General features: G+C 50.1%; 1 protein-coding gene across 4 annotated transcripts in view; it reads right to left on the bottom strand.

The window, feature by feature from the left end:
• BDP1 (BDP1 general transcription factor IIIB subunit) overlaps positions 1-12,396 on the bottom strand; it is a 2,223,165-nt gene that overhangs the window by 126,403 nt on the left and 2,084,366 nt on the right. For all 4 annotated transcript variants that reach the window (XM_069627521.1, XM_069627519.1, XM_069627520.1 and 1 more), the window contains 2 exons: positions 740-779; positions 513-606 (listed from right to left, as the gene is read on the bottom strand). In XM_069627521.1, the coding sequence (XP_069483622.1) occupies positions 513-606; positions 740-779 (134 nt within the window). The remainder of the gene's footprint in view (positions 1-512; positions 607-739; positions 780-12,396) is intronic.

A 12,396-nucleotide genomic window follows, 5' to 3' on the forward strand; every position in this document is an offset into this window, starting at 1 on the left:
TTTCCTGCATGACTTGTAAACAACTCCATTGCTTCCCCAAGCTAGGCCAGCGCTCAAATACCCTAATAATAATGTGTAAACATACTTTATGCAAAGCAGTCTCCCCTTCCTACTACCTAGGGGGGGGTTAGTCCCTCTTCACATCTGGAAGAACCACAGGGTCCAGCTATCCCTTGTTCCAAAGCAATGCATAGAACTGTTATGATTCACAGAACAGAGAGAGGACCAGACATTCAGACAGAAAATGATTCACAATGGCGCAGAAATAATGATTTCAAAATCCACAAACAAGGGGATGCCATGACAATAGGTAGGGATTGTCCAACATACTACAAAAAGGAATTCATATGATGGAGCATGTTGCAGAAGTGTCAGAGGAGCAAAACATTTAACCATTATCAGAAAAAGTGTGACACTGCTAATGCAAATGTTTTTGGGACAGCGGAAGAACAGTACATATTCATGATCCTGTGCCACATTTCATGCACCTGAACTACATTTTCCTGATTTACCTGGGTAATGATGTTTTGGAAGAGGATGCCGTCTTATCAAAGATTTCAGGTGTGCTTTTCCAGTTTGTCACATTCATTCTAGAAACACGTTTAACTTGGAGAAAAAAAAAGGAAAACGATCTATAAAATGTGTCATGTTTAAGAGGTAAAACAGGTCCTCTAAAACTCACAGAAAGGACTGCCAAAAAGTCAATCAAAAACTAATCATAAAATGTATAAATCCTTACCAGCTGTATTTGGAGTAAGCTGTGATTTTAGGGGCATCTCCTATTTCAGAAAATAAAAACAAAGATTTTGTAGCAATGTAACCAAAAACAGTTTCATAAGATTTCATACTATATGATACAGTATTCATAAGGTTTCGTACTGTGCAATACCTGAAAGCCAGCGCGTTGGGTTGCAAACACAATGTACCGCAATATATTTTAGTCGTTGGTTGTTCATAAGAACTATCTATAAAGTAACTGTGCAAGTGATCATGAATCTCGACCGTCAGGCAAAACATTATTTTCTTAGATATGAGCCTGTTCTTATCGGTCACCTCTCCTTTTCTCTCTGAGGTAACCGTCTTACCTTCACCAATCTTCTAATGTCAGGATAACTACATTTCAGCAAAAGTAGCTTTGCTGTCTTTCTACTTGTGCATTTGTTTTTCTTGCTATGGCTCCTCCTAAAGTCCTGCGGGGATCACCCAATAAAACTACTCAGTCCATCTTACATTCACATATTCAATATTTCTGTCATGTGATCTTACATTTTATAGGGCACATTTTTACAGTATCGCTGAGATATTGACAAATATGTCAGTGAGAAGTGTGATGAATCCTGATAGGTTGTCACTTCTCCACAAGGGGGACCCAGTTCCCATGCCCGGTATTCCCCCTGGGGTTGGTACTCAGCAGGAGGATCCGATGGAAGGAGACCTCCCGTCTGGGGAAAAGGGGGAACATCTCGGGAGAATGCTGCATACCCACCTTTCACCCATGCCCTATACACACCTTCACTCCTTAAGCCCCACTCCCATCACAAACTCTTGTTTTGAGGGTAGGCCCATGTACTGCTGTAACATACGTAAAATTGACATAACCAGATGTACTGGGATGAAGAAGATCTTTGAGAACCCAAAGGGTTTGCCTGACCCAAGTACTGCGAGGAGGTGGCTCAAAAAAGGAATAGGGGATGACATGACAGCTACAGGTGTGGACATTGCGCCAGGGTGGAGCCTGTGCCATAAAAAGGAAATAGAAGGACTTCCTTCCTTCAGCCCAGACATTTCGAATCGTGTTCAGAGAAGAACCAGGCGAAGCAGCGGACGCAGGCAAGCAGCCATGGAAGTCCAGAGGAGGTCAAGCGTGAAGCAACCTCCCCGCCAGTCCTGACAGAATGTGACTGTGACCAAGTGGACCGGCCGGTCTGGTGAAAGCATCGAGACCACGAAGCAGAGAAGCCGAGTGCAGACCCAAGTAGCCGACGGACTGAGGGAGAGGGAACGCTGGTGCTCCCATCGAGACGCTAGATCCCAGGAAGAACTGGAGTGCTACCTGATCCCAGTAACCGCTACAGAGAAGTTTGGGGGCCCAAGCAAGGATGCGAGGCAGACGGATAGTCTTGCATCTGAGGAATGCTTCCTTGGCCCAGTGGCCTAATGAAACCCATTAAATACTCGAGAAGGGTCTGGGACCCAAATCACGAAGCGAGCCATCTTCCTTGTGTCAGTTCTTAGCAATAGAGGAAACCAAGTGGGCGAAACCGAAGAGAAAGAGAAACCAGGTTCTGGGACCCACAGTCAGAAAGTAGCATGAGTTCTCTTGCTCGTCGCCGCACTTGGTAGAGAGGGATACCAAGCGAGTCCAACCAAAAAAGAGAAGCCAGGGTCATGGACCCTTCCAACATTTGAGAACAGTGTGTTTGAAGCTATGTGATACATAGACAAGGGGAAGGCAATCATTCCCCCTGGTGGCCCTAAACTGAAGCCAGGACCGAGAAGCCTGGTAAAGGGAGTCATTCCCCCAGGGCAAATGACAAACCAAGCCAGCAGAAGAGAGGCATTCACTTGGCCAAATCGAAAGGATACAAGACTCTTTGCTCACCAGGGAAAGGGGAGTCATTAACCCTGGTGTGTTAAACTGTGCAACCAAGTGGAAAGAGACCAGGAGAAGGGAGTCATTCCCCCTGATTGTATTGAACTCTGAAGCCATGATACCAGGAGAAGGAAGTCTCAGATACAAAGTGTTAGAGGATTGGCAGTGTGTGTGTCAAGTGAAAGTGCTTGAACTTTGGCCTTTTTATTTTGAAGGACAATTTTGACCCAGGGAAGGGAGCCTTTCCCATAAGACGAACCCAAGAATTGGAAGTGAAACTTTGTCCCCAGTGCAGAAGAAGGGAGTCATTCTTCTGGACCAAGAAGGCCTACTTTATCTCTAGTTTAGTTTTAAGTGTAAGGACAGAAGCAGGGTGTTTGACACGGGGCAGTGGACTATTGATTTACACAGACATTGTGACAGAAACCTTAGTGTTTTAGTTGAGGCAGGGAAACCCCCTGTTAGAGATTGGTAAAGTCAGGCATTCGCTTTATTATTCTGAATAAATAAAAGTTTATTGCAATCATCATGCCACCTGTATCAGTCTCCTCCTTCGAAACCCTTACAGAAGGAAGTAGGAAAAAAAGTAAACGGAAGTGGGATAGCTAGGAAGTTGTTCATAATAGTAATTAGCACAAATGTTCAGTGGGATGGACTTTTCTTTTTTTTTTTAAATGTATTTATAAACAGCACATCGGAGAACATATACATTAACATTTGTTTTTTTAACCCCTTGAGCATGTAAGTCGGCATTGCCCCTGATCCACCCCCACTATCTCTAGATGGGTCTTGTCTCCCGGTTTCATTGGGTCGGGCCAGGCACCGAGTGTTCGCTGGTTAAGTGGAGGGCTCTTGCAATCAAGCGTGGCATATAGGTCAGGGTCGGGTAGTTCTGGTTATAGTCTAACAACGGTGCCCAAATGTTCGTAAAGCGCTGGAGAAGGCCGGCTTTGGCAGCCGTGACCTTTTCGGCTATTAGGATGTCCCAAATTTTAATCCACCAAAGGGTCATCAGGGGGCCTTCCGCCGATTTCCAGGTGCGTGCCACTGTGATTTGTCACTTGGGTAATATCCTTTATTGCTGCGAGGCATTGGGACCAGAACACCCTTAGTTTAGGGCACGTCCACCACATGTGAAGATAGGATCCTGGAAGGCCGCAGAGGTGCCAGCAGTGTGGGTCCAAAGCCTGCTGGAAGTGGTGAAGGCGAAGGGGGATGGAGAGGGGGCAGGGGGGAGTTCCAGCGCAGCACCAGTTTTTGGGCACATTCCCTATTAGTGATGCAGGGGGAGGCCGTGCGCGTTCTCGACCAGATGTCCATCCAGGTATGGTCCTCTATGCCATGACCTAAGTCTGCCTCCCATTGGGTCATGTAGAAGGGCTTAGCACGGAAAGGGTCCTCCTGCAATAGTTTATAGAGGGCCGAGATCTTCCCCCGGGCTGGCAGGTCGTTTACTGTGAGCTCTAGTGGGGCTGGGGTACGGGTTGCAGCCGCTCGGATCTGGGGTGGGAGCACCAGTGCCTCAATAGTGCATAGGTGAACCTGTGTTTCCGCAAGTTGGAAGGTTCTTTTGCATTGTTCGAAGGTGCGAGGGGTGCCCCCCCTTGAAGAGCTGCTCCAGCGACTCGAGACCAACCGCCACCGAATTTCTAAAGTTCATTGGGCAGGAACCTGGGGAGAAGGATGGGTTAAGGAAGATTGGGGAGAAAGAGCTCAGGTCCCCTGGGATGCCCTTGTGCCTGCGGGCCAAATCCCTGGCCTTCATTGATTGTTTTGTGGAGGACAGGATACCTGGCCAAGCTCAGCGCAGGGCAGAGGGAATAAACGGAAGAAAGCAGAGGGGGGAGAGAAAGGCGGGATTGTTCGATGTCCACCCATTTCAGGCGCCCCAAGGCAACATCCCATGCTTGAAAGTGGGCCAGCTGTGCTGCGATTTGATATTTGCGGAGGTCTGGAACACCCAGTCCACCCAGTTTTGTGCTGCCCATCATTGTTCTTCGGGGGATACGTGACTTCTTGCCCTGCCAGATCAAGTCTATAATTTTCCGTTGGAGCCGCTGCAGAGGGGGGAGCGGGACTGAGGTGGGAAGAGAGGAGCAGGCGTAGAGGAACCGCGGGAGGGGGTTCATTTTGCATGCCGTGATGCGGCATAAGAGGGAGATTTCCTGCGACTGCCAGCGGTTGAGGTCCCTTTCCAATTCTTCGGAGGGGGGGTTTGGGTGGTGGGGTGGGGAGTTCGTTTGGTACACTTTTGTTGGGTGGGCGGGGATCTGGACCCCTAAATATGGGATAGACTTGACGCTCCACTGGAATGGGCTTTGTTTCTCTAGGGCTTCCCTCTTGCCTGGGCCCTGTCCCACCCCTAAGGCCACCGATTTACGGAAGTTGATAGCGAACCCTGTTACTCTTCCGAAGCCATGACTTTCGTTCAAGGCCGCCTTCATGGAAGCCTTAATGTCAGTGATGGTCAGTAACACATCGTCTGCGTAAAGAGCAATCTTGTGTTGGGCGGGGCCTATCTGAGGGCCTCTGATACAAGGGTTTCGGTGGATCCGCTGGGCCAGGGGTTCCATGGCCAAGGCGAAAAGCAGGGGGGACAGGGGGCATCCATGTCTCGTTCAACATGTGAGCGGGATAGGATCCGATAAGAAGCCATTGACTCTCAGCCGGGTCTTGGGAGCTTGACAGTTTGCTAGGACCATTCTCTGGAAGGTCAGGCCAAAGCTGAAGGCCTCAAGGGTGAGGCGTAGATAAGTCCAATCCACTTTGTCGAAAGCCTTGGTTGCATCCAGGGCCAGCAGGGCGAGTTGTTGCGTTTCCTGGTTGGCAATCTCCATCAGGTCTAGAGCCCTACGGATGTTGTCTTTTGTCGACCTGTGGGATATGAACCCTGTCTGGTCCGGATCTATAATGTTAAGGAGGATAGGCGCTTGGCCAGAATTTTGGAGTATATGTTGGCGTCCAGGTTTAATAGTGAGATGGGTCTGTATGAACTAGTGTCTTTGGGGTCTTTTCCAGGTTTGAGAATGAGGACTGTGGTGGACGCATGGTTGGGTGACGTTCCCAGTGGCGGCAAATGAGTTGAAGAGTCAAGTTAACGGGGCCACCAGTTGAGGCCGGAATAGTTTGTAGAATCAGGTGGAGAACCCATCTGGGGCTCTGGATTTCAGGCTTTTTATGGCTTCCTCGCTTGTGATGGGCACTTCGAGTCCTTCCCTCGTCGCGGGCGTATGGAGTGGGAGAGCTGCCTCTCGGATGTAGGCCTACTGTTCGCTTGGATTCCTCGGGACTGCCGTCATTATTTCCGATTGGTGGGCTACTGCCAGGCGTAACTTCTCGCACTCCGCGTATTGGGTCACTCCCTGTTGGTCGCGGAGGCCTAAGATGGTTTTATTTTTTTTTTAATTTGTATTTGGTTCAATTACAAAATGCAGAACCTTTACAAAAAAAAAAAAATCTTAAGACAATTAAAAATCTTTACATTTGCATTTACATTCATATTGAAGATAAAGAAGAGAAGGGAAGTTATCGCAACTCGCTAAATTCATCTACTTGTTAAAACTAAGAAGTTCTTTTTCAATGTGCTTACATAAGCTGACCAACTCAAAGACCAGAGGTTTATGCGTGCCTTGCATCATGCGAGTCCATAGGAATTGCAAGCAGTATTTCTTTTCTTCACTTTGGCCATTTACCAGAAATGTATTAGCTTTGTTGTTATTGACATAGTACCATTGTTTTGTTCTGGTTAGTAGATTCGCCGTGGCATCGTAGTAATGCGCCTCCAGTCTTTTTCTTGCCACCTGTAGGGCCCTATAAGTTTTCGGGGACCAGCCCTTCTGCTTGTGAGTCGCTTCCGCTACTCGGACCTCCACTTCCAGGGTGGCGCGGGCCACCTGTTTTCGTCTATGGAAGGCTGCGCCTTGGGTAATTAGTTCCCCTCTAAGCACTGCTTTCATGGCATCCCAGGTGTTGGCTGGCGAGGTGTCCTTGTCACGGTTTTCCATGAAGACGCTTTTTATTCTTCTGGCAATGGTGTCTTTCACTGCCATGTCACCCAGGATAGGGTCATAAAGGTTCCATTGGCGGCGAGGGGGGGGGGTCCGGGTTGTGAGCTTGCAAGGTTAATGAGACTGGGGTGTGGTCTGAAAGGATTTGGGGGCCGATAGAAACGTCGTCTGTGAAGGCCAGGATCTGGGGGGAGGCCAGCAGCAAGTCAATTCTAGAGAAGGTGCGGTGCACATATGAGTAAAAGGTGAAGTTCTTCTCTTCAGGATATAACACTCTCCAGGTGTCAACGACATTCAGCGTCCGAAAAAGGTGGAGCAGTTCTGTTGCTAGTTTTAGGTCCCTGGGGGATGGGGGTGCGATCGGTCTTTGAGAGGGTCTGGGGCTCCGTGAAAGTCTCCCCCAATGACGACTTGCCCTTCAATGAATGGGAGGAGGGACTCCTAAGTCTCAATAGAACCCTTCCTGATGCTCGTTCGGAGCATGAACTGAGATAAGGGTGTAGAGTTGGCCAAAGATGATGCATTTGATTGCGATGAAGCGACCCTCTTGGCATCGTAGCGTGTCTAGAATCTGCAGGTTCAGGTCCTTCGCGAAAAGAATGGCAGTGCCTCCCTTCTTGGTGCCGTTGGAAGCCAGGAATTGTAGAGGGAAGAGTCTGCTGCGCAGGCGGGAGAAGTCTGCCGGGATCAGGTGAGTCTCTTGCAGGAAAGCTACGGAGGATCCCTCATCCTGTAGCATTTGTAGGATAGACTTCCTCTTCAGGTGCGTCGTTGATCTTTATTTAGGTTTGCGGCTTCTCTGCGTCTCGGCTTGGGGCGACCCCTTGCCCCCTGGAGAGCCGGGGCGCAGGATTGACGCTGCGTAGCCACCGGTGGCGGATCTGCTGGTCTCGGAGGAAGAGCGTGAGTGGACGCAGCATTCTGCGCTTCTGCAGGGCAAGAGGGGAGAGGTCCTGGAATATCTGGAGAGGGGAGCCTGGAAAGATAATTCATCGCGTGAGCGACATATTGCCAAGATGGCCTCTTTGGTGGTGTAAAAGTGGACTCTTGTGATTACGTCCGGGGGGGGGAGTGGGGGCAGTCTGAGTCGGTTTGTCGACATGGGCGCAGTCTGTGGGTGCGATCGAGTAGGAATTGAGTCTCCTCCAGGTTCGGCAACAGCGACTGGAAGAAGTTACCCACGTAGTCGGGTAGCTCCCTGTTGGGATTGATGAAGGCACCCCTCGGATGTGCAGGTTATTGTGGCGGGTGCGGTTTGCCAAAATCTTGCTGCTTGAATTCGAGGACCTTGGTTCTGTCCAATAGGGTCTGGATGGTGCATTGCACTTCCGCTAGTGAGTTAGAATGTTCCAGGGCTAGTTCTTCAGATTCCCCAATCCTGTGTTCGATGTTACTGACCCTTTGCTCTGTTTGCTCTAGTTTTGCATTAAGTTCCGACATGCAGGATCTAAATTCCCTTTTGATGTCGGACATGAAGGCTTGGATTTCTTCTTTGGTTGCAAGGTTCCCTTTATCCTTAGTTGCCTTCTGGGGTGTGAGTTTAGGAGGGTATGCTTTCTTTCCTTTCTCCGTTGCCAGCAGCATGGTGGAAATGTCTGCGGATTTAGGAGGTTTCAGAGCTTTGGCCATGGCTCCAAGGTGGGGGGCGACTCCCAGTGAGCTTTGCCCGAGGTTAGCGTGTTAGCTAGCGGGTAGGGTGCTATTTGACCCGTAGGAAGTCCTGAGATACCAGCTAAAGAACCACACTGTCTAGGAATGGTGGCAGCAGGGGGGGTAGAGTGGGCCAGGGCACCCCAGGAAATGAGCGGGCAGGATAGGCTTGTCGAGTTCTTTGCCACAGCGGGGTAGTGGTAACACCTGAGTAGGGGGGCTAACGGGGCTCCCAGACGTAAGATGGCTGTTGGCCCTCTACTCACCATCTGCTGCAGGTTCCCAGCATGAAGGTGCAGGAGTCGGGCCTCTCCGAGCTGTTAAAGGCAGGAGGTGGCAAGGGCGCCCCAGGAAGCTGAGGGAGGTGTCAATGCTAGCCCAGACTGCAGTGGAGGATCTGGAGGCTCCGGGAGAGGGTCGACGAGGCTCAGAAGAGAGGAGGGCAGATCTTGTGGGCCGTCTCCCCCTCACCGCGGCAGAGACCCCCAAAAGGAGGCAGGTGGTGGTTAGGTGGTTCTTGAAGGAGTCTGGAGGGGGTCCAGGGCTGTGGTGGAAGAGCCCCTGTGTTAGGCTGAGTAGAGGGGGGTTGGCATCCAGGAGGCACCCGTGTGGGCTGGGCAAGAGCTCCGTGGAGCTAATGATTGCTTCGGCTGAGTTAGTTGGAGCTTTCCGCTTTCAGTGGGAGCGGACAGGTGCCCCCGGCTGTGGTCAGCCGTATCCGAGACTGCCGTTCATTGGGGCCTCTTCTTGGGCCCAGGAGTCATCCCTGCTGATAGTTGGGAGCCCCCACTTCAGAATGGCGTCAAATGTCTGCGGGTCCTCCGCTTCCGCCTCCAGAGGGGAGGGCTCAGTGTCCCGCTGGTGGGACACGCCGGAGCGCAGGCGGAGGAAGAGAGGTCCGGGGTCGGACACCGGAGGGGCGCGAGGAAGCCGCCGGCGCTCCCCGCGGCCCAAGGACCAAGTCAAAGAGGGGCCAGGGCGCCCGGTGAAGATAACAGGTGGGTCGAGGGGGGGGGAAATCGGGGGACTAGAGGCCGGCTGGTGGTGCTGGAGTGGGGGCACTACCTCAGGGGGGCCCAATTCTTGTGGGCCCAGTCCGGGTCGAGCCCCTGGTCAGCCCCCGCCAGTGCAGCGGGCGTGGCAAATTGCCACTGGGGGAGCTGGCATTGTTAGGCTCCGTCGGCGAGGGTTGCTGGCAGGCTGCGGGACCCGGGCCGAAGTGGCACGTCCATCATTTTGAATCAGCTTGACCGTCGTAGACGGCTGGTCCCCCTGCTACGTTTTCAGGGATCTCGTCTGGGTTTTCCGATCAGTTTGCTGCTGTTAGTGCTCCCCACCTTCCGCCACCTGGATCCATCGATTACAAGCGCTGGCCATAGCGGGAACCTAAGATATTCGATTGTTGCTGCGGACTCAAGCGGTGGCCATTAAAGGAGCTGCCACATCGCTGGCGCTCCAGGCCACGCCCCCGAGATGGACTTTTCTTAAGCAGGCCTCCAACTGAGCAGAGCTGAAGTTTGCTCCATGGTCACTTAAAACATTTCGTAATGTAAGACTGTACCTGGAATATATTTATGAGACGAAGAATTTCTTGGAGGCAAGAATCCATTAGAAATTCTGCTACCCTGTGTTAAAGACATTTATTTTGCAGCGTTACCATCTCAATGGAGAACCAGGGAATATCTTTGTGAGCCTGACCCGACTGCTAGCTCCCTTACTGACAGTAGGTCAGGGTAGCCTTGTTTCCAATTTGTATTTTATGGGAATGCATTTTTACTTTGTTCAATGAAGCACAGCTTGGTAGTGGCAGTGGCACCTTATTTGTACTGTGAAGTAGCAATTTTTCCATCACCACAGTGGCATAAATAGCCAATATTGTTGTTTAAGAACAGGCTTTTGGACTCACTAGCTTTGTTGATTAACTCTCTCCCGTTTAGGGGTAGGAAACCACACTATATCGTCATTCTCTCCTCAGACTCTGGCCACAGCCTGGGAAGTAGCCTCTGTGTGTATCTGGTTTGAGCTGCAGCATGCACTCATACACATTGCTGTACCTGAGCTGGGTGTACATGATTGAACAGCCATCCAGAGTCTGAATCTTGCATGTCCCCCTAATAGGTGGGCTGTGGTCTTCATGTGCAGTTAGGTTTCTGTATATTAAGAAGGGATCTGGAGCTTTTCCTTTAGTCAACCTCTGAGGCCAAGTATCAACATACGAGAGACCACAGAGGGATGCTGGAAGATCGCTGCTGGGAGAACCATTTTCCAAGCAGGCCATCACAAGATGAAGCTCTGCTTTTTCTTTGACAAGGGAATCCTTCTGCAGTGCCTCCCCTCCCTTAAACTGGTGGGCCTAACCAACCAGTTCCGAGTCCTAAATCGCCCTGATCATTATCCTGGAGCACAGAACAGCCATAGGCCTGTTGCTGGCACACATCATCCAGAGTGGGAACGACTCCCATTGCCCGGATGTTTCACAGCCAGGAACTGTGAATCTTGTGTTTCTGGAGCATGAGTCATTTGTCCTCCTTCCTCATGCCTGCAGACCATGTGCTGGGTAACACCATTTGCTCATCTCGACTGTGGCATCTGGTGGCCTGCCATTGTCACAGCAATCCAAAACCGAGGTCCAACTTCATCCAAGTCCAGCATGGGGCTAATTCAGTTTAGGTTTATTTATTTGTATAGCGCAAACCAGGCCCGGAGGCTACCGAGCGCATATCTTGAGAGCAATGGTTACATAGGTTGCAAACAGTGATTATATATCGAACAATAAATATAGCATAGAAATAGGTAAGTAGTACAACAATACATAGTTTGTCGAATAGTACATCCATACATAAGTTATTGCATCACGTTTTCAGAATGTAGCTTGGGCATTGGAAGTGACTAGCCAACATTTGGCTCTATGTCTGAAAAGGTTGAAGGAGGGGAGGTTTCCAATAGTCAAGGGGACAGCGTTCCACAATTTGGCTGCCAGGACTGGGAAGCTGGATCCACCAGCTGTTTGGAGCTTGTATCTAGGTATCAGTAGGCTCTGGTTCAGGGTAAATCTAAGTGAGCAAACTGGGGTGTACAGCGTGAATCGTGAGGAGAGATAGGTGGGGGCCAGGTTATTCATGCATTTGTAAGTTAGGGCAAGCGATTTTAGTGAGATCCTTTGGGTGACTGACAACCAATGAAGGTTCTTCCTGGTATCCGAAATGGGTGCAGATCTGGGGATGTTGAGGGCTGCCCTGATGGCGTTATTTTGTATGATCTGGAGCTTGTCTAGGTTACCCTGATTAGTGCCCTGGTACAATGCATTGCAGTAGTCCAGTTTGGACATGACCAGGGTCCTAGCAAGGGTAGTACAGTTGTGCGTGGAGAGAAAAGGGCGACATGCTGTGATCAGCTTGCAGGTATAAGCGGCGGCAGCCGCAACTGCATTTGTTTGTCTGTGAAGGGAGAGGGTGGAATCGAGGTAGATTCCAAGCGTTTTGGTATCTTTGGAGACTTTTATTAGATTTCCATCGATGTTAAAGGAAATGAACATAGGGTTCAGCTTGTTTAGTCTTTGCTGAGTACCTAGGATGAGGAGCTCTGTCTTGTCATCATTGAGACAGAGCTCATGTTGGGCCATCCATGTTTGAATGACATGGTAAACGTCATTTAGGGCTTTTGAATCTACTGTGTAATCACCCGTGATGGGGATGAGTATCTGGGTGTCATCAGCATAATTTGTGTAGGCGACACCCAGATAGTCGAGCACATCAAATAAGGGTTTAGTAAATACATTGTAGAGGGTAGGGGATACACACGATCCTTGGGACTGGTGCAGGGTCAGCTGCGGAGGTGGGCGAGAATACCCGCATCTGTCTGTTATCCAGGAAGGATTGAATCCAGTTTGTGGCCATGTTGGAGAAGTGAGCTGCAGTTTTCAGGTGGTGACAGAGGATTTGGTGATTAACCAGATCAAAGGCAGTAGATAAGTCTAATAGTAGTAACAGGGCTAGTTTACCTTTGTCTTTGAGATCCTCAATTTGGGTTTTGAGATCGAGGAGGTCTGTCTCCGTACCGTGCTTCGGTCTGAAGCCGGATTGTCTCGTGCCTAGTAGGTTGTTTGATTCCAGATAGTTCTGTATCTGAAGATAGGCTGCTAAGATT

This window comes from Ambystoma mexicanum, chromosome 6p, assembly GCF_040938575.1.
Source record: "Ambystoma mexicanum isolate Mex_15411 chromosome 6p, UKY_AmexF1_1, whole genome shotgun sequence".
NCBI lineage: Eukaryota > Metazoa > Chordata > Amphibia > Caudata > Ambystomatidae > Ambystoma > Ambystoma mexicanum.